The sequence below is a fragment of the Vitis riparia genome, chromosome 14 (genome assembly GCF_004353265.1).
Source record: "Vitis riparia cultivar Riparia Gloire de Montpellier isolate 1030 chromosome 14, EGFV_Vit.rip_1.0, whole genome shotgun sequence".
Classification (NCBI taxonomy): Eukaryota; Viridiplantae; Streptophyta; class Magnoliopsida; order Vitales; family Vitaceae; genus Vitis; species Vitis riparia.
This window is the reverse complement of record NC_048444.1, coordinates 28,741,715-28,763,454: the sequence shown is the minus strand read 5'-3', so window position 1 is coordinate 28,763,454 and position 21,740 is coordinate 28,741,715. Positions and strand designations below refer to the sequence as shown.

The 21,740-nt window shown below is 35.6% G+C and overlaps 5 protein-coding genes across 7 annotated transcripts in view; 2 read left to right on the top strand and 3 right to left on the bottom strand.

Annotated features, from left to right (window-relative positions):
- Nucleotides 1-2,030: 2,030 nt before the first annotated feature.
- On the top strand, nucleotides 2,031-5,893 carry LOC117929811 (calreticulin). Its single transcript, XM_034850232.1, has 14 exons — nucleotides 2,031-2,174; nucleotides 3,093-3,200; nucleotides 3,311-3,503; nucleotides 3,606-3,864; nucleotides 3,953-4,009; nucleotides 4,113-4,160; nucleotides 4,246-4,332; nucleotides 4,424-4,481; nucleotides 4,580-4,647; nucleotides 4,766-4,861; nucleotides 4,959-5,006; nucleotides 5,289-5,318; nucleotides 5,402-5,521; nucleotides 5,607-5,893. The coding sequence occupies exons 1-14, from the start codon at nucleotides 2,069-2,071 to the stop codon at nucleotides 5,616-5,618; spliced, it is 1,290 nt and encodes a 429-aa protein (XP_034706123.1). The 5' UTR covers nucleotides 2,031-2,068; the 3' UTR covers nucleotides 5,619-5,893.
- Nucleotides 5,894-6,425: 532 nt separating this feature from the next.
- On the bottom strand, nucleotides 6,426-8,169 carry LOC117929813 (universal stress protein PHOS32-like). Its single transcript, XM_034850234.1, has 4 exons — nucleotides 7,923-8,169; nucleotides 7,736-7,842; nucleotides 6,812-6,930; nucleotides 6,426-6,700 (listed from the first exon to the last, which is right to left on the bottom strand). The coding sequence occupies exons 1-4, from the start codon at nucleotides 8,110-8,112 to the stop codon at nucleotides 6,604-6,606; spliced, it is 513 nt and encodes a 170-aa protein (XP_034706125.1). The 5' UTR covers nucleotides 8,113-8,169; the 3' UTR covers nucleotides 6,426-6,603.
- Nucleotides 8,170-10,458: 2,289 nt separating this feature from the next.
- Nucleotides 10,459-12,008, bottom strand: LOC117929812 (universal stress protein PHOS32-like). The gene is made up of 4 exons (XM_034850233.1): nucleotides 11,756-12,008; nucleotides 11,569-11,675; nucleotides 10,864-10,982; nucleotides 10,459-10,752 (listed from the first exon to the last, which is right to left on the bottom strand). The coding sequence occupies exons 1-4, from the start codon at nucleotides 11,943-11,945 to the stop codon at nucleotides 10,656-10,658; spliced, it is 513 nt and encodes a 170-aa protein (XP_034706124.1). The 5' UTR covers nucleotides 11,946-12,008; the 3' UTR covers nucleotides 10,459-10,655.
- A 1,133-nt stretch (nucleotides 12,009-13,141) lies between these two features.
- LOC117929810 (dihydrolipoyl dehydrogenase 2, chloroplastic-like) lies at nucleotides 13,142-20,191 on the top strand. 3 transcript variants are annotated; one of them, XM_034850229.1, is made up of 16 exons: nucleotides 13,142-13,541; nucleotides 13,782-13,928; nucleotides 14,183-14,317; nucleotides 14,475-14,592; nucleotides 15,019-15,143; nucleotides 16,318-16,443; nucleotides 16,530-16,610; nucleotides 17,512-17,574; nucleotides 17,676-17,750; nucleotides 17,829-17,907; nucleotides 18,007-18,107; nucleotides 18,531-18,644; nucleotides 18,774-18,887; nucleotides 19,054-19,125; nucleotides 19,469-19,524; nucleotides 19,667-20,191. In XM_034850229.1, the coding sequence occupies exons 1-16, from the start codon at nucleotides 13,242-13,244 to the stop codon at nucleotides 19,725-19,727; spliced, it is 1,767 nt and encodes a 588-aa protein (XP_034706120.1). In that variant the 5' UTR covers nucleotides 13,142-13,241; the 3' UTR covers nucleotides 19,728-20,191. The 3 variants fall into 3 exon arrangements, with proteins under 3 accessions (XP_034706120.1, XP_034706121.1, XP_034706122.1); XM_034850230.1 differs by lacking the exon at nucleotides 19,469-19,524; XM_034850231.1 differs by lacking the exons at nucleotides 19,054-19,125; nucleotides 19,469-19,524; nucleotides 19,667-20,191 and having other exon boundaries at nucleotides 18,761-18,881.
- Nucleotides 20,192-20,751: 560 nt separating this feature from the next.
- Nucleotides 20,752-21,740, bottom strand: part of LOC117930635 (zinc finger matrin-type protein 2) — a 33,146-nt gene continuing 32,157 nt past the window's right edge. Inside the window, exon 8 of the mRNA XM_034851268.1 lies at nucleotides 20,752-20,915. Within this exon, the coding sequence (XP_034707159.1) occupies nucleotides 20,752-20,915 (164 nt within the window). The remainder of the gene's footprint in view (nucleotides 20,916-21,740) is intronic.

The window sequence follows — 21,740 nt, the reverse complement described above, 5'->3', positions numbered from 1 at the left end:
CTTATTGATTGTTTTCTTGATATTTAGAAAAAACAACTCATTTACAATTGTGCTGGCTTTCGTTTATTTCTTTTTTTAAAATGTATCATTTTTAAAAAATATATCATACCAAAATTTGGTCTTTTTCCGAGCTTAGTAGAGAGAACCAGATATTTGGTAGTGATTTTAAAAAACATTTTTAGAGTCTATTTGACAGTAATTCTAAAAAATACTTTTAATATTTGTAACACTTGAAATTTTTTATCAATTTAAGTGTTAACAATGTTAGAAATATTCCATAGAGAGTGTGTTTGTCAGTAATTTTAGGAAGTATTTATACTTTTTTAATACTTAAAAATTATATTTCAAATATAAAAAAGGTTAGAAACATTTGAAATTTTTTATCTTTCAAGTATTGAAATTATTAGAAACACTTCTTAGAATCACTGTCAAATACACTCTTAAAGTGCGTTTGGTAGTGGTTTTAGAAAAGTGCGTATGGTAGTGATTTTAGAAAACGTTTCTACCATTTTTAACACTTAAATTATATAAATTTTAAAGTATTAAAAAGTTTGGAAACACTTCCTAAAATAACCGTCAAACGGTTTTTTAGAGTGTATTTAATAATGATTTTAGAAAGTGTTTCTACCATTATTGTTACTTGAAAATTTATATTTTTCAAGTATTATAAATATTAAAAACACTTTCTAAAATTACTATTAAACACATTCTTAAAGCCCGTTTGGTAATTATTTTAGGAAACGTTTCTAACACTTGAAAATTTTTATTATTTTAAGTGTTAAAAAAACTAAAAACGTTATCTATAATCACTGTCAAACACACTCTTAGAGTTTGTTTGGTAGTAATTTTAGAAAACGTTTTTAATATTTTTATTGTTTAAAAATCTTCATCATTCAAGTGTTAGAAATACTAGAAATATTTTCTAAAATCATTCCAAAATGCACTTTTAATGGTTTTAATACTTAAAAATGTTTTCTTCTATTACTATCAAACAAATTCAAGTGTGTTTGCTAGTGTTTTTACTTAAACGTATTTTTAGTGAAAATGTTTTCTATGTAAGTAATTTTTTAACACTACAAATGATTTTTTAGACTTGTAAAAGTGTTTTCTATATTTTTTTAAACACTTGATTTCTTTTCTTTTTTTTCAAAAATATTTTTTAAGCTAAGAACGACTTCCAAAAATCACTATCAAACAAACTCTAAATTAATGTAGAACAAATTTATTTTTAATTTTGAATTAATAAAATTATAAATGACAATAAACATAAAAAATTTGCTTTGGAATAAAAGAGGATCATGTCATACCTAATAAGGATGGTAATACAAGATATTTTTATGGTTATTAATTTTTCTAATTCAATTTAAATGATTCTTTCAACGACTTGGTCTTAAAAAACCATAAATAAATAAATAAATAAATAAATACACAAATTTATTGGTCCAAATCTTAAATAATTCGCATTTAATTCCTTCTCAATTATTTTTTTGGGGGGTTGTAATTTTTTTGTTTGGCTCTCTTAATATGACACGTGCTAAAAAATTTTAATTTTTAAAATACTGATAATAATAGATGCCTTTAATTTATTTTTTAAAAATATTTTATAACGTAATAAATTTGGAATAATCCAGATAATCATATAAAAAGAAATTATTATTTTTGAAAAGTATGGATATGGTTTAATTAATTCTACATATTTTAAAAGGTAAAAGTCCAAAATACTCACGTTCATTGTTTTTTCCATACAAGTCAAGGGTGTTATCGTAATTCGGTCCATAATTTGTCCACGTGTAAGAAGACTTCAGAGCCTTCCATCGTTCGTGTATTCTCCAATCGCCATCACCCACGTAATTCCAATGACAAACACATACGGCGTGGCAAATAATTATTCGTCCATCTCATCCCACAGTAAGTCCACGTCATTGGAAATGCGCCACGTAGGACCTTACCCCGAGGTAATGCCAATTATTACCCACTGTAAAATCGTGTGGTGACGTTCACTATATAACCCCTCCACATCACTGAGCTCACAGCCTTCTCTCTCTTCCCTCCCCTTCTCTCTCTACCCATGGCGATTCGGGGAAGAAACCCTAACCCTATCTTTCTCTCTCTAGCTCTCTTCTCTCTCCTCTCCATCGCTTCTGCGAAAGTCTTCTTTGAGGAGCGATTCGATGGTACGTACTCTCCCTAGATCCTGTTTTTTTGCGTTGAATTTGGGATGAGTTTAGTGGGATTTGTGATCGGTCGGTGTTTTGTCTCTTTTCGTTTCTCGATCTAATGGTTCTGGATCAGTGCGTGAGTGTTAGTGTAGGATTTCGAATTTTTGTAATGGAAATGCTTTGATACGGAAATGTTTACTGTATTTGATGTTTAGATTGTGGGAATGCTAGTGGTTTTGGTTGATTTCTCGATCTGGTTGCGTGAATTTGTGGCGTTTTGCATGTGTTTTGGAGTTCAAAATCTTGATGTAGTGCACTTTGGTCCTGAGAATTTTAACGTATTTGATTTCTTTTTGAGTTTGTGTATCGAGTTCTTCTGGTCATGGAAATGTTGGTGGTCTTGGACAAAGCTCTTGTTTGGTTGCCGGGAAAGTGGAGCAAAGAAAAGAGCAGTATAAATCTGGATCTGTGAGAACATAACTGAGCGGAGATTTAGTTTAGTCGGATCTACAGTAACGAGAAGTTCAAGATTCAGACTTTTATTGTTTTCTCTTTTCCTGCATTTTCTCAGCTACGTAATGATAGAGGGGTGATTTTGATCCTATGGATAAATATTTGAACTTTATTTCTTACTACCATTATGTAAATGTAGTTGTTGCCCATATGCGAATTTAGGGAATTCTTTTGATCTATGTTGACTGTGAGTGGATCGATGAAAACAGCAGTTATTTATTGGATGCATGATGAAGATGTATATATACCATGTACATGTTGTTTCTATATTTTCTGGTTAATCTCTTAGTCTGCAGTACTGTTTACTATTCTGATAATCTATGCTTGTTTCAATTAATAAATCAGTATTTGCTTTCTTATGACTTTCATTTCCTTCATTGAGTCTAATATGTAATTCATTTTTGAATTGAATACTTTAAGATGGATGGGAGAATAAGTGGGTTAAATCCGAATGGAAGAAAGATGAGAACATGGCTGGGGAATGGAACTACACCTCTGGTAAATGGCATGGAGACCCGAATGATAAAGGTATTATTTTCATACACATTCTTATACCTATTTGGGGCAATGTTTCATTCTCTTTATTAATTTGGAGTTTGAAATGTGTAACTTGATTTGACTTCAATGGTCTGATATAGGTATCCAAACAAGTGAGGACTACAGATTCTATGCTATATCAGCTGAGTTCCCTGAATTCAGCAACAAAGATAAGACATTAGTTTTCCAATTTACTGTTAAACATGAACAGAAGCTTGACTGTGGTGGTGGATACATGAAGTTGCTCAGTGGTGAGGTTGATCAAAAGAAATTTGGTGGTGATACCCCATACAGGTCAGTGGTATTTTTGCTTACTGTTTGTTTGTCCCTTTGTCTTTGACTCCAAACTTCTTATCCCTTTCAAAGTTGTTGATTTGTTATAAAACATGATTGCAGCATCATGTTTGGACCTGATATCTGTGGCTATACCACCAAAAAGGTCCATGCTATTCTTACACGAGATGGAAAAAATCACTTAATTAAGAAGGATGTTCCTTGTGAGACTGACCAGCTATCCCATGTTTACACTTTCATCCTCAAGCCAGATGCTACCTACAGCATCCTCATTGACAACGTTGAGAAACAGACTGGTAGTCTGTACTCTGATTGGGATATTCTCCCTCCAAAGAAGATCAAGGATCCTGAGGCCAAGAAAGTAATTCCTTATGCATCAATTCAGCCCAGTTTCTTTTTAACTTAACTAATTTTGGATGAACAATAATGCGATTTTATAATGATAACAGCCTGAAGATTGGGATGAGAAGGAGTACATTCCTGATCCTGAAGATGAGAAGCCAGAGGTGACAATTCCTCATTTTAGTGCCTTGTGCTTGCATTGTCCCAAATTGGTGATTGACATCTAAAATTGTTTTGTACAATTAACTGACTAACATATATTTACAGGGATATGATGACATCCCGAAGGAGATACCGGATCCTGATGCAAAGAAGGTATATTTAATCCAAATTGTGATTCAAAGGGTTTTGGTTTTAGTTTTCTGATTTGGTAACTGACTAAAATTATTTGGAATTATAGCCTGAAGATTGGGATGATGAGGAAGATGGTGAATGGACAGCTCCAACCATTGCCAACCCTGAGTACAAGGGACCATGGAAGCCAAAGGTTTGTAGCATGGTTTTAGTTTAAGTTGAAACATTTAATTTTGCTGGTAAAAGAGTTGTCATAACTCCTCTCTATCTCTTGGCAGCCAAAGAAAATTAAGAATCCCAACTACAAGGGAAAATGGAAGGCACCAATGATTGACAACCCAGGTTCCTATCCATGCACCTGCTTCTTCTATGCCATAGTTATTTTTTGGTTCGGTCTCAACATTCAGATGCTTATAAACTGTTCATATTTTACAACCCAGAGTTCAAAGATGACCCAGAGATCTATGTTTTCCCCGATTTGAAGTATGTGGGCATTGAACTCTGGCAGGTAATGTCTGTCTTGTTTTATTTTATTCTTTTAATTTTTATTTCTCTATTTAATTCTTTGGTTGTAATGCTTCCTGAGCAATTCAAATTCTAATATGTGAGGATGTACATTTGGCCAGGTGAAATCAGGGACCTTGTTCGACAATGTCTTGATTTGTGATGATCCAGAGTATGCAAAGCAATTGGTAGAAGAAACATGGGCCAAGTACAAGGATGTATGTGATGCTGCCTTCTGCTTTTGCCACCATATAGCACATTTTTCATCCGATTTCCATATCTGGGTTGATTTTTAATATTGTGTATGTTTTGTAGGCTGAGAAGGCAGCATTTGATGAGGCAGAGAAGAAGAGGGAAGAGGAGGTACTAACTTACCCATTTCTTATATTATATGATTTGTCAATGAGATAATATCATATGTATGGATTATTGGAATTTTTGGAAGTTCTGGTTCAGTAACTGGATTCACATCACAGTGTTTAGTTGATGAGCTTAAATGGGAAAAAAATGCAACGCTTCATGATGGGTTCAAAGAAAACCTCCTTCTCACTTCTGACAAATCAGCCCTAGAAATTTGTTTGAAAAATAGTTGGTCCTGCTATTGCTTTTCTATTTTCACTAACTTTAAATTTGATCCTTTTTCAGGAATCGAAGGAGGACCCAGTTGACTCTGATGTAAGTGACAAACACCGATCTAAGAACTTGTTCTAATTACATTTATTTCATTCTTGTCTTGATTGAATTAATCTGTTGTTTAGGTCGAGGATGAAGATGATGCTGATGCTGATGCTGCCGAGGCAGAAGACTCTGATTCTGAAGCCAAATTAGAATCAGAAACAGGCAAGGAAGCTGACAGTGATGATGAAGAAGACAAGCATGTAAGTTTCTCTGATTACTGTTTGATATCCACTATCTATTAAATATCCGTCACCTTATATCAATTTCTTATGTTCATGATTGTAGGATGAGCTGTAGGGTGAGCCGACTACAATATCATGCTGACAAATTGGTCTTGAAGATAAAGCTTGAGCTCAAAGAATTTTTCTTTGTTTTTTACGTTTTTATTTTAATTTTAGTCGGTAGGGTGAGAAAACGGTTGAGGGCTTGAGACTGCTTGGCTGATTGCCTTTAGAACACATTGGTTGTCTTGAGTTATTAGGTGGGGGACTAAAAGGAAAACCATTTATGCAGTGTAATGGAGCTTCCAATGACGTGAAATTTTTCCTTAGAAATGCTTTGTTTTCTCCGTATATTTTTATGCTTGGAATTACACACCCTTTTTCTTTAGGTGTGTAATCCTTATTAATAAGGGCCCATACTAACTTTTCCAGGAAAATACTGACAGTGAATGGAATATCTGACTTCCAATTTGGAGCCAGCCAATTTAAAGAATAGGAAGCTCTTTCACAATATGGCAAAGCGGAAAGCTTTACCCGCATGAAGTGGGAGCCTTTGGGGTTACCCCCATCAGAATATGCTCTTGTGCCTTCTGTCTGATCTATAGTTGGATGGTTGGGAGGTTTTTTGTCGCCCTGATCCATTGATTCCCACTGCCATTAGGAAGGTCTACCAAAGATTCCTGAGAAAAAAGGGTCCTCAGCCCGTCTTTTTAGGTGACAACCTTCTAAAAAATCCTACCCTTTCCGATCTCTGCTTCTCCACTTCCATATTCTTCTTCCATACTTTTACTTCCCTACTTTCCCTCAAAATTAAACAAAAACCTAGAAATGAAACAACAAAGACATCCAAAAGCAGCAAAGGGAGGAAAAGAGAAGAAATATATGACATTTCAACACTTTTATAGTCATTTTATATTACATTTTGTCTCAATAAATATTTATATTTACATACACAAGTTCTCTTCAGATGTTGGGAACATGAAATTTCAAAAAAAAGAAAAAGAAAAAAAAAAGAAGAGATTTTTACAAGGGTTGGAATAGAGAAATCAAAGTCTCTAATATCATTTATTCTCAGCCGTTGATTCGGGCCTCTTTATGATCAGGACCGGACACTTGACATTCTGTGCACAATGATTACTCACGCTCCCAAGAAAGGCCCTGCCCAAAGACATAATTTCTTATCAATCAGAAGGACATATTTATTAGTTAATCTAAAACATATTTCTGACCAGTTGTGCTCAACCTCACTGAAATTTTCATGCAACCCACCTTTTGATCAACCCGTAGCCGTGGCTTCCCATGACCAGCATGTCAACGCCCAACTTCTCTGCCGCTCCGCATATCACATCCCTTGCGTCCCCATTCTCTATCATAGTCTCCACCTTAATCTACACCAAAGGGTATATTAGTCAATTCACATATAATGTAAATTAATTTATAAAAGTCAATTATGAAACTATTAATATCATCCACTACAAAAGTATTCCAAAATATTGTAGATGGGTCAATTTTTACATGACTATTTTACCCTTAAATTATGACCATCTACCACCTTAACATTTTCAGGTGATAAAATTACCCCGAAACTTCCATTAAGGGTATAATGGTTAATTCACATTATCATGCAAATAAGTTAATATTTTCTAAAAAAAATATCAAAGCCAATTATGAAACCATTAGATTAATTCACTACAATATTACAAAATATTGTAGATGGATCAATATTTTATATGACTATTTTACCCTTAAACAAATAATTTATGGCCATTTACACGTTAATATTTTCATACGACAAAATTACCTTAAAAAGTTCTATTAAGGGTATATTAGTCTAACCACAAATACCACATTTTTCTGACCATGGTGTGCCCTTCGAGAAAGGGAAATAAAATTTTAACCAAGGTTATATAAGTCAAATCACATTAAAAATAATTATTTGACCGTTTTAACCATTGATGAAACATTATGACTTCATACATAGTGAATGCCAAAATATTAATTTAGTCGTAGAAACATTTTTATGACTATTTTACCCTTCATCATGACGTTTAATTTCTTCCCACGTGATCAACTTTTCCTTTTTGCCCTTCTACTGAAAAGATGACTCATATATAAGGAGTCAAGGACTGACTCAAAATGCAAATGATTTTTTTCTGACTATTTTACCCTTGAAAGAACAAAATAATTACTTACGTCACCATGCTGCCTGCAGAGGTTTTTGGCCTTCTGCATCACCCCTTGGGCCACCTCATTTCTATAGCTCTCCATAGTCAACATTATATTGGAAGAAAACAAAGGCACTGAAAAAACAAACACAATTACCAAACAGCCCTCACACTTCTTCTGACCAAAATTGCCCACAAACAACACGAAAATTTACCTCCCATGCCAGCAGTTCCATCCAGAGCTGAGTAGACTGCCAGAGGAGGCTTGGCGTCAAGGAGGACGATGGTGTCCTTGGAATTTTGGACAGTGATGTTGCCGAGGCACCATGATAAAGCGTACATGCTCTCTTCGCCTTCATCAACGGCTACGAGGATCTTGCGCCCTTTTGATTCGTTTTCAGCCATCGGATGAGCGGACCTTTGATTTTGAACGGACGGTAAGAAACAGTTGAGGGTGAGGTGGTGTTGTGGCTTTGGGTGAGGAATCGGGTTTGTATTTATAGTGGAAGTGATTGGGCCTTTTGGGCCGTGAAATCTGTGGGCGGGTTGTGGTTTCTTAGACTGTGCCGTTGGTGGTTTTGCCTTTTGGGCTTTATTTTATTTTATTATTTTATGATTATTTTCTAATCAATGGTTTTTGAAACTATGGAAGATTTTTTGTTCTGCCAAGTCAGATGTGAATTGACATTATCGACAATAGTGATATTAGATTTTGTAGACCCCATTTGGGGCTTACTTTCATACAGTTTGTTTTGCCAAATGTCACAAGAGGCTATGTGTCAATTCCTAATTGGTTGTTGTAGAATCAGGTTGGTTGATTGAGAAGCCAATGGAAAAGTGACACTTGTGAAGGAAGATTCTAGAGGAGCGTTTTCGGTTAGCAGAGGTGGTGCTTTTGTTGTCGTTTTAGAGAGATATTTTGGCAGGGGTTTTTCTTTAGTTTGGACAGCAAGCTAGAGGGGGTCTGGTTGTTTTACAAAGATATTTTGGGGGTGAGGTTCATTTTTAGCTTGCGGGTGAGAGTGGGAGGGGAGATCATTTTTTCTAAAGGTAGCAAAGTGAGGAGAAACAAGTTGGAAGGTGAGCATCTCGGTGTTGAGGCCTCGTATTCCTAATGATCCACGTAGTTGCCAAATGGATGGACATACGATCTCAACCAATATAAATTCATGATTCAGCTGTTCCTGCAAAAGGCGTACGGACAGGGTGTCCGGATACACCCTCCGATGATTTTGTCAGTTATGGAAAGAGAGATAAAAGCAGTTGGCACAGTTGGCCTTTTACTAGGTATTGAAAAGCTTACCTTTTTCTTGGCGCGAAGGTTCATATATATAGCATTCAGAAATTCTCTTTCCTCCATAAATGATGGAAGACTTTTTGGTTTACCATAATGCCACTAGGTGGTGTCAGGGACATTCTCATCCTACGAACGACTGTCAGAGATCGTGGGAAGTGATTGCTGTCACTTCTGTCTTTTCACTCTGCAGGCATCAGAATATGGATTGTGACAGGATGTCAGAATGACGTAGTGAGGCATGCTTGGTTTGGTTGGTGATCCGGATGAACATATCCGGATAGAATATGAAAGGTCGCTGGATGAATAATGGCGGTGGTCCGGATGTGATGCTTTGTGAGTCCCGTGTGCTCTTTATTTCAGGAGGTCCCGATAGGAGAGCGCGCCACGTGTACTCTTGGGGAAATCCGGATGTGGATACTCCGGATAGGATCATGTGCCATGTATCGTCAGGGGACGTGTGCCACGTGTCATCAGGGATGGGTCCCTACACTCGGGAGTAAAACTCGGAGTCTGGCTAGTCTTACTGGAAAAGGACTTTCTCAAGTATGATTGCTACAGGCTTATTGATTGTTTTTGGTTGTTTATCACTCTTCTATGTCTCTTGTTGATATTTGAGTATTCGTTGATTTGTTTGAGGTGGATAATGAAGGTCACTTGTTGTTTGTTGAGATATAATCCTGCATTCATGTTTGTCATTGTTAATCTTAATATGCCTTGTCTCTATTATGAAAATGCCTATAGTTGCATTTGATACGGTTTTTCTCACCTAATCAGAGGGTTCACAGATGACTCATGAAGTGAAACCTCTGAGAATCACCCTTACTCGTTTTCTTTTGTGTTTTATTTTCAATGGATTCCTCTTTGTTGTGGCCAATATTTTGTTTCTGAGCCTCGTTCAATGCAATGGCTGTGAGAAAGTAGATCCGGGTCTGGCTGTGCACTCCTTCAGAGATCTAATATGGTGGAAAGGGACCATGATTGGGTGATGAGATTCTATTATGAGCTTCAAGGAAGGCTCAATTGGTTTAATGACGCCACTCTGAATTTGGTCTTGAAGATAAAGCTTTACCCGCATGAAGTAGGAGCCTTTGGGGTTTCCCCCATCAGAATATGCTCTTGTGCCTTCTGTCTGATCTATAGTTGGATGGTTGGGAGGTTTTTTGTCGCCCTGATCCATTGATTCCCACTGCCATTAGGAAGGTCTACCAAAGATTCTTGAGAAAAAAGGGTCCTCAGCCCGTCTTTTTAGGTGACAACCCCCTCAAAAATCCTACCCTTTCCGATCTCTGCTTCTCCACTTCCATATTCTTCTTCCATACTTTTACTTCCCTACTTTCCCTCAAAATTAAACAAAAACCTAGAAATCAAACAACAAAGACATCCAAAAGCAGCAAAGGGAGGAAAAGAGAAGAAATATATGACATTTCAACACTTTTATAGTCATTTTTATTACCTTTTGCCTCAATAAATATTTATATTTAATAAACTTTATATACATACACAAGTTCTTTTCAGATGTTGGGAACATGAAATTAAACAAAAAAAAAAAGTAAAAAAGAAAAAAGAAGAAGAGATTTTTACAAGGGTTTGGGCCTCTTTACATTTATTCTCATCAAAAAAAAAGAAAATAGAGAATTCAAAGTTTCGCATATCATTTATTCTCAGCCGTCGATTTGGGCCTCTTTACAATCAGGACCGGACACTTGACATTCTGTGCACAATGATTACTCACGCTCCCAAGAAAGGCCCTGCCCAAAGACATAATTTCTCATCAATCAGAAGGACATATTTATTAGTCAATCTAAAACATATTTCTGACCAGTTGTGCTCAACCTCACTGAAATTTTCATGCAACCCACCTTTTGATCAACCCGTAGCCGTGGCTTCCCATGACCAGCATGTCAACGCCCAACTTCTCTGCCGCTCCGCATATCACATCCCTTGCGTCCCCATTCTCTATCATAGTCTCCACCTTAATCTACACCAAAGGGTATATTAGTCAATTCACATATCACGTGAATTAATTTATAACAGTCAATTATGAAACCATTAATATCATCCACTATCAAGTATTACAAAATATTGTAGATGGATCAATATTTTATATGACTATTTTACCCTTAAACAAATAATGTATGGCCATTTACACCTTAATATTTTCATACGACAAAATTAACTTAAAAAGTTCTATTAAGGGTATATTAGTCTAACCACAAATACCACATTTTTCTGACCATGGTGTGCCCTTGGAGAAAGGGAAATAAAATTTGAACCAAGGTTATATAAGTCAAATCACATTAAAAATAATTATTTGACCGTTTTAACCATTGATGAAACATTATGACTTCATACATAGTGAATGCCAAAATATTAATTTAGTCGTAGAAACATTTTTATATGACTATTTTACCCTTATCATGACGTTTAATTTCTTCCCAAGTGATCAACTTTTCCTTTTTGCCCTTCTACTGAAAAGATGACTCATACACAATGGCAATGACTCAAAATGCAAATGATTTTTTTTCTGACCATTTTACCCTTGAAAGAACAAAATAATTACTTACGTCACTATGCTGCCAGCAGAGGTTTTTGGCTTTCTGCATCACTCCTTGGGCCACCTCATTTCTATAGCTCTCCATAGTCAACATTATATTGGAAGAAAACAAATGCACTGAAAAAACAAACACAATTACCAAACAGCCCTCACACTTCTTCTGACCAAAATTGCCCACAAACAATACGAAAATTTACCTCCCATGCCAGCAGTTCCATCCAGACCTGAGTAGACTGCCAGAGGAGGCTTGGCGTAAAGGAGGACGATGGTGTCCTTGGAATTTTGGATAGTGATGTTGCCGAGGCACCATGATAAAGCGTACATGCTCTCTTCGCCTTCATCAACGGCTACGAGGATCTTGCGCCCTTTTGATTCGTTTTCAGCCATCGGATGAGCGGACCTTTGATTTCGATCGGATGGTAAGAAACAGTCGAGGGTGAGGTGACGTTGTGGCTTTGGGTGAGGAACCGGGTTTGTATTTATAGTGGAAGTGATTGGGCCTTTTGGGCCGTGAAATCTGTGGGCGGATTGTGGTTTCTTAGACTGTGCCGTTGGTGGTTTTGCCTTTTGGGGTTTATTTTATTTTATTTTATTTATTATTATTATTATTATTTTCTAATCAATGGTTTTTGAAACTATGGGCCTCTGAAGATTTTTTGTTCTGCCAAGTCAGATGTGAATTGGACATTATCCACAATAGTGATATTAGATTGTTTGTTGGATGTGTAAAAACTTTTTTTTATAAAAAACTCAAATTTTTTAAATTTAAAATTTGTTAAATATTTTTTAAATGAAAAATAAAAACAGTTTTTACTTTTTAAAAACAATTGAGTTCAAAATCTATTTTTTGAGAATTATTTCTTTACAACATGAAGAGAGTTTTAGTTAAATAGTTTTGAAGGTTACTTGAATTATACTTTTAAGGTTCCAAGAATTTTCTTTTTTATTTGAAAATATTGAAAACATATTTGAAAATTTTTAAACAAAAAATATATGAATAAGAGTATGCTTGATAGTGATTTTAAAAAATGTTTTTAACTCTTGTAACACTTAAAAAAATAAAAAAATTTAAGTGTTAAAAATGTTTAAAATATTTTTTAGAATCATTATCATACAAAACTCTAATTTAAGATGTTTTTAAATATTTTTCCACAAGCATTTATAGTAAAAATCTTACATTATAGGCACGTTCATAGAATTTAAGTTAATAAAACTATTTTTTATATTTAAGCTGTTAAATAAAGTCTTATTTTAAAAATTAATCAAAAACCATTTTTTTTAGTAATTATTATTGTTATTTAAAAAATTATTTTTAAAAACATTGTCAAAGTGGTAAAAAAATAAAATAAAAAAATCATTTTTAAGGAAGTGTGGGAGAATTTTTAGAGTAATTGTTTTTTAAAACAATTCTAAAAAATAATTTTTGATAATAATTTTAAAAAATCATTATTTATTTTTTTTAGAATAAAAGTTTATTTCAAAACATAAAATATTTCAACATGTTTTAAAAATAATTTTTATATTTAATAAAACGGTTACCAAACAAACCCTCCCTAAAACCAAAAACACAAAATAGAGCGCCAACGGTTCGTGAGCTCCGCCACTTCAACGGACACCACCAAGGCAATCTCTTCTCTGAATTGCTTCACTCTCTTTGTTCTCAAACCCTAGCTCATCCCCAAAATGTCCTCCCTCTCTCTCCGGATCTCCTCCTCCGTCGCCGCCAATGCCAGATCCGAATCCGATCATCGCCTCCGTCTCCTATCGTCTTCCTCCCCCACCGTCGCCACCTCTCCCGCGCTCCACTTCTGCGGCCTCAGAACCGAAGCTTTGAAGCTCGGAGCAAAGTCGAATCGGTGGAAGGTGGTGTCAGCGGCGGTGGCGCCGCAGGATGGGAGCGCTTCCGATGAGTTTGATTACGATCTGGTGATCATCGGAGCTGGAGTCGGCGGCCACGGCGCTGCTCTTCACGCCGTTGAGAAGGTAGCGTGTTTCTGTTTTCTGTGTCTTATTCCGTACGGTTTTTTGGATTTGTATTTGAGGATTGTTATGAGGACTGGTTTCTGTTTTTGGTATAAAAAAATTTGGAGATATTTCCTGAAAACAATTCGTTTTGGAAAATGTTTTTTGCTTTCTGAGAAATACAAGTACTTGAGCAATTTGAAGCTATCAAGAAATGAACATCATGACTCTATTCAATTTCGAAAAAAAAAATGTATGCAGGGCTGGAAGACTGCGATCATTGAAGGTGATGTGGTTGGAGGAACATGTGTGAACCGGGGCTGTGTTCCTTCCAAAGCTCTCCTTGCTGTGAGTGGGCGGATGCGGGAGCTTCAGGATGAGCATCACATGAAGGCTTTTGGTTTACAGGTGAATATCCTTAAGATGATAATTTGAATAATATATCATGCTTCTTTGCTTCTCAAACTTGGTTTTGATTCTGATCAGATAAACCTCTCATAGTTCGAGTTGTTTCGATGAATTAGAGCTTAGCTTATAAATTTGTTGAGTCCTTGCTTAATTTGTTCATGCACTCTGCTGTTGGGTTGTTACCTATTGTTGGAATTTGTATGCATCAACTTCAGTCATGAGATATGATGATGTTTTGAAGATTCTGATGATAGGTTGCTGCAGCTGGGTATGATAGGCAAGGAGTAGCTGATCATGCAAATAATCTTGCCTCAAAAATCAGAAGTAACTTGACCAATTCATTGAAGGGTCTTGGAGTTGATATACTTGAAGGTGTTGGCACAATTTTGGTACATTCCATATGCTATCTGTTGAGTTAGTTTATTTTAATTTTGTTTTTAATTATGCATTCATGAGAATCTAGCCATTCAGGTTATTTTGAAGTTAATATAATTTTATGTTTGCACTGGTTAGAATTATGATTTTACTATTTATGGATTTATTCAGGGTCCACAAAAGGTGAAATATGGAAAAGTTGGCTCCTCTGGCAATGTAATAACAGCAAAAGATATAATAATTGCTACTGGCTCTGTACCTTTCGTCCCTAAGGGAGTTGAAGTTGATGGTATGTGCTTATCCATTTTCATCCATCTATGGTTGTGACCCTGAAATTTAAGCTACAAGGTTGATGTGTGTCAATAGTATGGAAGATCTCTGAGAAATAACTGTCTACTGAGTTCCTGATGCTGTGTTTTAGTTATGATACCCTTAATCTGAAAGGAATTGGTGACTTTGGTGCTTAACTGCATGATCTGATAGAATAAAGGGGCATTAGAATCTCCAGATGCTCAGTACTATGAGTGTCTATGGACAATATAAACTGGGGAGAAAAAATTAGATATCCGCAATGGCTTCTACTTCCTAGTTTCATTATGCTTCAATCTTTTGGCTGAAAACCTTGAAAGTGCCTGTTATCTTCATTTTATTCACTTTTGCATGGAAATCTGCTATTCCCTCAGGATTACTAATTTTTTCAGGTAGTGGTCTGCAGGGAAAACTGTAATAACCAGTGATCAAGCACTTAAATTGGAATTTGTTCCCGATTGGATAGCCATTGTTGGCAGCGGCTACATTGGTCTTGAGTTTAGTGATGTATATACAGCACTTGGAAGTGAGGTAGGCACAATATTATCATATTAAAGATACTTCATTAGTAATTTCATCTTCGAACTGAAAGCTGTGGAAAATCTTTAGTTCATCTGTACTTATACTCTTAAGTTTTAAGTAGAGTATACCTTTTGTTCTTTCTTTTTTGTTATTCTCTCACTTTTTATTACTTTGACCGCTTTCTACTGACACAATCTCAAATCTTCTTGTTATTTCACCATTCCTTCCTGTGTTCATTTCTTATAAAGCTTGTTCATATGGGAATGGTGCTTATGTTTTACCCTGAAAATGTCAAGAATAATATTTTGAGAACATTAGTCATTGAGGAAAGTTACAAGTAGACGTTGTGCATAAGGGAAAGGTGGAAGAAAAACAAAGGAAAGAAAATCATGCCTAATCCATCTTCTTGCTTTCAAACCCTTGCTTCCAAACCTTAGAACCACCCAAGGACAAGTGACTCCATGCCTCTGTCTCCAAAGCCACTTCTGCACCTGCTCTAATTTCTGTCTCAAAGTCCTAAACTCAATATGGAGAAGCCTTGTTCCAATTATGTGGAGTTGGCTGCATGAGTCTTCTTCTTTCTGCATTTTGCTCCATATAGGATCATATTTCCTAGTATTTCTTAGGTCACCAGTCTCTTGTCACTACCTAATGCTAAGTCTGCATTGAGCAGACATTTTGTTTGGTTGATTTCTGATATCAATGCATTGGGATCAGTGTAGGAATTAGTTTTTGATTCATTAATATGAATGTACTAAGCTTAGAAGCCTGAATTTAGGCATACCATTTTATGTTGGTTCAGTGAGCCCCTCATTTGGCATCAGCACACACATATGCATGCTTTAACACGGACAGATTTTAACAAGTTTTGCGTGGAAAAGGTAGGGAAGAATGATATCTTGTAATGTGTTTTTCTATTTTCCTGCTAAAGTTTCTCATGTCTGTTTGATTTCTCTTTTCTACTTTTCTACTACTGCAAACCTATAAAATATCTCCCACTCACCATCACAAATTCCTCAAAAACTTTCTACACCCTTTTTGGCGAGTTCTTAATATTTGAAATGTATTCTCGAATTTTCATCTCCACTTTTTTTTTTGGTTCTCTTAATAATCTATATAACTGATTAAATACAGAATTTTTTTATGGATGAGTCACCAAGCTGACCACAGCATTATTGTGCAGGTTACATTTGTTGAAGCTTTAGATCAGCTTATGCCTGGCTTTGATCCTGAGATTGGGAAATTGGCTCAGCGGGTTCTAATTAATCCTCGAAAAATTGATTACTATACTGGTGTATTTGCAAGCAAGGTGTTTGATGGCTCACAGCTCTTCTTTCAATTGTAAAATTAGGAATAGTATAACAGTTAAATTTCTTTCTTTAATGCTTGTTACAGATTACTCCAGCTAAGGATGGAAAACCTGTTATGATTGACCTCATTGATGCAAAGACAAAGGAACCAAAGGATACTTTAGAGGTAAGTTTTAAGCATCTAATCCCAGAGAACATTTAGGTTCCTAAATGTTGGCTCACACATTTGAATTTAAGTCCTCTGGTTGCTGCTTCTTTTTTGTAAACGGCGCCATCCTAAAAAACATAAAGTGGAAGTGTATTTGCAACATGCAAACGTACATAAATGGAATCAGATAGAAAATTTAAGAAAAGATTGATGTTAAAATTTTACCTATGATGAAGCCAGGTTTTAGCATTAAATGTAGAGGACAGACCATGCTAGCTTGGATAATTAAAATTAGAGGAAAATACCCACACATTTCATTATATCATATATGAAATGCAAAAGAAGAAAGTTCTGATAATTCTTATTTCCATCAACTTAGATTTGTTTCTTTCTATCCATTGCCTCTCACATTTATGACAAAAGTACTTCACCTTCTATGTATTGTAGTCTGGCTTATGGTAGAAATCCCAACAAACCTCAGGCCTTAGCTATACTTATGTTAGTTTCTTCTATTTTTACTGATATAACTGTCTTGTAGCTTGCGATACTATTATCCTTCAAAATCAGTTCCAGTTTGCTATTGTAGGGTGATCCCAGTCCCTTTTTCACATTTTATGACCGCTAGATTGTCAACTTTGGTGTATATTTTGTTTGCTTTTGTTCTTGGGAAAGCTTTTCAATCATCACTGCTTGTTCATAACTACAGGTTCAAAGCAGTGGAGATGAATTTGAAATTTATGAACAAAATTTGTTATTCTTTCATATTTTTCAATTTGTTTTGTTTTGTCTCTTATATCATTCATAGTAAATAGCTTTCTCCAAGTTTTTATATTTTATGATTTGCGTTGTTCTATGTCTTCTGTCCTTCTTAGTATATAATTTTCTCCAAAATAACCTCAAACTACATTTTTTACCACAGGTAGATGCTGCTCTTATTGCAACTGGTAGGGCCCCTTTCACAAAAGGGCTTGGTTTGGAGAATGGAAGCAAAAAGCAGGATATTGATATCCTGGAGGATGCTACTGTAAAATAACTTTAACAAGTAGCGAGATCTAGTCATTTATATGCTTGTTTTATTTTCAGATCAGAGTAGAAACCCAATGTGGTTTTGTTCCTGTTGATGAACACATGCAAGTAATTGATGCGGATGGAAAGCTGGTTGGTCATTAATTTCCTTAATGTCTTTGTTTGTTGTATTTATTCATCTTTTCATTGGCATGTATCTTTGATGAATAGGTTCCTCACTTGTATTGCATTGGTGATGCAAATGGAAAAATGATGCTTGCTCATGCTGCAAGTGCCCAAGGAATCTCTGGTAATTACCTTGTTTGTTGCCACTCTCTCTCTACTACATGGTTTTTGTCCTTCAGTTTTAATATCTACTTAAAACCTGACTTTTCTTTTGTCGACATAGTTGTTGAACAAATTAGTGGAAAGGACAATGTGCTGAATCATTTGAGCATCCCAGCAGCGTGTTTCACCCATCCTGAGATCAGTATGGTGGGGCTGACGGAGGTAATTCTGTGCTTTACCCACACTTTTATATTATCTTAGCTATATATTTCCACTCCCACATGTTCCCCTCTTCAACCATTCTCTATTTTGTATGAAAATCATGATGCTTCAAATACATAACAAAGTATCTTCCTTTCTATCCAAACTAAACTGTTTCCTGTAGTCTATACCTTTACATAAAATGGTCAGCATAAGTTTGAATATATATATTCTCTAGTTATTCCTGTTTGAATAGAGAATCGATGTATCTCCACTAGTTTATTTGGAGAGTGCTATTTCACAAGGGAAGTAGTTTTGGTACAAAATGTTCCATATATGGCTGCAGGTGCATTAGTAATATGATGGTGATCTGAAATCCAACCACAGAAATAAAAGCTTAGCCAAAAAAAAAAAAATTGACTGAGAGATCTCCACTTTTTGCAGCCTCAAGCAAGGGAAAAAGCTGAAAAGGAGGGATTTGAAGTAAGTGTTGCCAAGACTAGTTTTAAGGCTAACACAAAGGCCCTAGCCGAAAATGAAGGGGAGGGACTTGCTAAGGTGTATATATAACTCCTTTTATTCCTGTTCTATTCTCTGGTACATGATAGTTTCTTCTTTTCTTTTGTTACTGGAATAGGTGGTAAGTAGTTTTCTCACCTGTTAAAAACACAAAGTGTTTTTATGCAGTTGATATACAGACGGGATAATGGAGAGATCCTTGGAGTTCATATTTTTGGACTACACGCTGCAGACCTCATACACGAGGCATCCAATGCAATAGCTCTAGGGACATGTATACAGGTTTTTTTTTTTTCCTCCATTTGCCCATACAATTTGCAAGACAGTAATACCAAATCCTCTTTACATCTATGGCATGATTCATTATGTTTTGGCTCATACCATTCAAAATATAATGGTTGCTATTTTCCTTCCATTCATCATCTTTCACAACCCGTGCACCCTGCAGGACATAAAGTTTGCTGTTCATGCACATCCAACCTTGTCCGAGGTGCTTGATGAACTCTTCAAATCTGCTAAGGTAACCTCTTCTTTCCCTCTATAGACCCCTCTGATCGACCTGTTAAATCATTATAAAGATTTAATAGATTGGAAAGGGAGAATATGTTGTCATACATAGCTAGTTTCCTTGCCAGAAATATAGGACAGATCAGGAGACTAAATTCATATAGCTGACCCAAAACTAGTCGGGATCAAGGCTTTGTGAATTGATTGGTTTATACTAATAGAAGAGGTTTGATCTCGATTTTGAAAAACAGCAAACAGTAAGATTCTCAAAATCATCTGGCCCCTAAATTTTTAGTCTGGAATATCTAGCAACCCCACCAAAATGATCACGAGTTGTGTACATGTACAAATTGCAGGTAGGGAGGACAGGCTCCTTAGGTCCTGAAATGAAATCCTCTCCCATTCTGCACTGGTACATTAGACCACCTATCCAAACCGATGATCATCTATCTTTTCAGATTCTATGTTTCACTTCCAATTGGAAGCTGCATATCAACTTCTCTGTGCCTTGACTTCATCCTTCATTTCTTGTTTCTTTCCCTTATCTGGTGCAGGTTAAAATCAACATCTCTAGTCCAGGTGTGGCACCTGTTACTGTCTAAGTTCTCAACATAGTATTACATTCCGACAACACTCATTCAATCAGAGACTCCAAGAAGCTGCCCGTCTTCTTAAGAGGATCCATCCACAAAGAATTATTACATCTTGGTTCCAGGTGCTACAAATTTTCTGATAATTGTTTCCTCATTTTTCGGTTATTTTCTCTGATAGAATTGCACTCTAATGTTAGAGCTCAGGCTGCAGTTCTGTTTGTTCCCTTTTTATTTTTTTCATAGGACTACTGTTGAGGTTTTGTCATGGAGATACATAGATACACCCCCAACGACAATAGATAGTAGACATGAGTTTTTTTACTCAACTGAAATCTTTTGGCAACCTTCCTTTTCAGACCAAAGGAGAAAGAAACCCAAAATGGTGACCAATTTTTCCCCTTTTCCCTTTTTATTCTTAAGCTATGGGATTGTATTTTGTGAGATTTTATCAATAAAAATTTTAATTAAATAAAAATCTTCTTTTCTTACTGTGTTCGAGGAAAAACATTAGTCTCCTTTTTTTCTGAACCCCAATAAATCACATTGAGAGATGTGGAACCCATGATTAGAGGTGTCCAATGGCCCAGCACAGCCCGATATTGACCGGGCCATTATGGGCCAATGTGCAGGGCCAGCACGGCCCACTTAAAAATCGTGCTATGAAATTTAAGGGCTGTGGGACGACATGGTGGAGAAGGGGTGTGTTCCTAATGCTTTTACTTATAACATGTTGATTAAGGGCTTTTGTAAAGTCGGTAATGCAAGGGAGGGAATTAGAGTTATGGAGGAGATGTTGGATAACGGGTGTTTGCCGAATAAGGCAACATATGCTATTTTGCTTGTGGGACTCTACGAATCATTGGAAGGAGAAGTTACAAATGTTCTTTCAATGGCAAGCTCAAGAGGAGGAGTTGATGCTGATTGTTGGGGTGTTTTTCTCACCAAGGTTGTTAATGCTGGCAATATCGATGTTGATGGGGCTAAAATTGATAGAATATTAGTTGAGAGTGCTGCTTAGGGATTCATCTATGGGCTTTAACATAGAGTTATGGAGGAGATGTTGGATAATGGGTTTTTGCCGAATAAGTCCAAAATATTCCATCTTTACTAGAGGGCCTCTGCGAATCGGAACTAGAAGCAGAAGTCACAAATGTTGTTTCAATGGCAAGTTCAAGAGGAGGAGTTGGTCCTGATTCTTGGGGTTGTTTTTCTAAGCAAGGTTGTTAGCAATCTGGATGTTGGAGGGAGCTATAATTGATCAAATATTACTGGAGAGTGCTGATTGTCAATGTTTAGTTTTCAGACTAGTAATATCGAAAATTGCCCAAATAGGATCAGTTGTGAAGTTCTTTTTCTCTATTGTCATGGAGAAACCAGTCAAGCAGAGCACTTGGTGGATCAGTTGAAGATGATCGGTAAAAGCAAGATGATAATGGTGGATGAACTCTTGGATGAATTCGGAAGGATTCGAGGAGTTGGGGGAGTAGTAATAGAGTTGTTTTGGTTTTGTTCGTAACAAGAATGGACGAAGACACCAGTTTGAGATTCGTCAAATGGGTGAAAACTGACTAATAACTTCTACGAAGTCGAAAGCTCTTTCTAAATCTTAATAAAAATTTCTATGTTTATGTTCAAAATAGCTTAATATAGAAGCCAAAAAAATATTAGTTTGTAAAAACTCAATTTTGACTTATACAAAAAATTCTTTTATATTTAATAAAACTAAAAAATATGATTTGAGAAACTGATTTTTAAAACTATTTTTAATTTATTTGAATAAAATTTTGTTTAAGAAATCAACTGGATAAATTAAAATTTTGATTTATTCTTAAATCTACAATATTTTTGTCTTATATATATATATATATAATTATTTTTTAGAGTAATTATAAAATATATCCCAAAAAAAAAAGCTTTGAGAGCATTTGAAAGAGATTTTGAGAGGGTTGATATTTACAAAAATGAGATGTTTAGTAAATTTTTAAAATTTTGGAGAAATTTTGGATAAATGATTCTTTTTTTATAAAAAAAAAAA

Coding starts and splice junctions, on each gene's coding strand:
- LOC117929811 (XM_034850232.1), top strand. CDS start 2,069: ATGGCGATTCGGGGAAGAAACCCTAACCCTATCTTTCTCTCTCTAGCT. Junction 4,648..4,765: donor TGGGCATTGAACTCTGGCAG/GTAATGTCTGTC, acceptor ACATTTGGCCAG/GTGAAATCAGGGACCTTGTT. Junction 5,319..5,401: donor AGGACCCAGTTGACTCTGAT/GTAAGTGACAAA, acceptor TCTGTTGTTTAG/GTCGAGGATGAAGATGATGC.
- LOC117929813 (XM_034850234.1), bottom strand. CDS start 8,112: ATGGCTGAAAACGAATCAAAAGGGCGCAAGATCCTCGTAGCCGTTGAT. Junction 6,931..7,735: donor TCTGCAGGCAGCATGGTGAC/GTAAGTAATTAT, acceptor CCTTTGGTGTAG/ATTAAGGTGGAGACTATGAT. Junction 6,701..6,811: donor GGCTACGGGTTGATCAAAAG/GTGGGTTGCATG, acceptor GTCTTTGGGCAG/GGCCTTTCTTGGGAGCGTGA.
- LOC117929812 (XM_034850233.1), bottom strand. CDS start 11,945: ATGGCTGAAAACGAATCAAAAGGGCGCAAGATCCTCGTAGCCGTTGAT. Junction 10,983..11,568: donor TCTGCTGGCAGCATAGTGAC/GTAAGTAATTAT, acceptor CCTTTGGTGTAG/ATTAAGGTGGAGACTATGAT. Junction 10,753..10,863: donor GGCTACGGGTTGATCAAAAG/GTGGGTTGCATG, acceptor GTCTTTGGGCAG/GGCCTTTCTTGGGAGCGTGA.
- LOC117929810 (XM_034850229.1), top strand. CDS start 13,242: ATGTCCTCCCTCTCTCTCCGGATCTCCTCCTCCGTCGCCGCCAATGCC. Junction 17,908..18,006: donor AAGTGCCCAAGGAATCTCTG/GTAATTACCTTG, acceptor TTGTCGACATAG/TTGTTGAACAAATTAGTGGA. Junction 18,888..19,053: donor CTCTAGGGACATGTATACAG/GTTTTTTTTTTT, acceptor TGCACCCTGCAG/GACATAAAGTTTGCTGTTCA.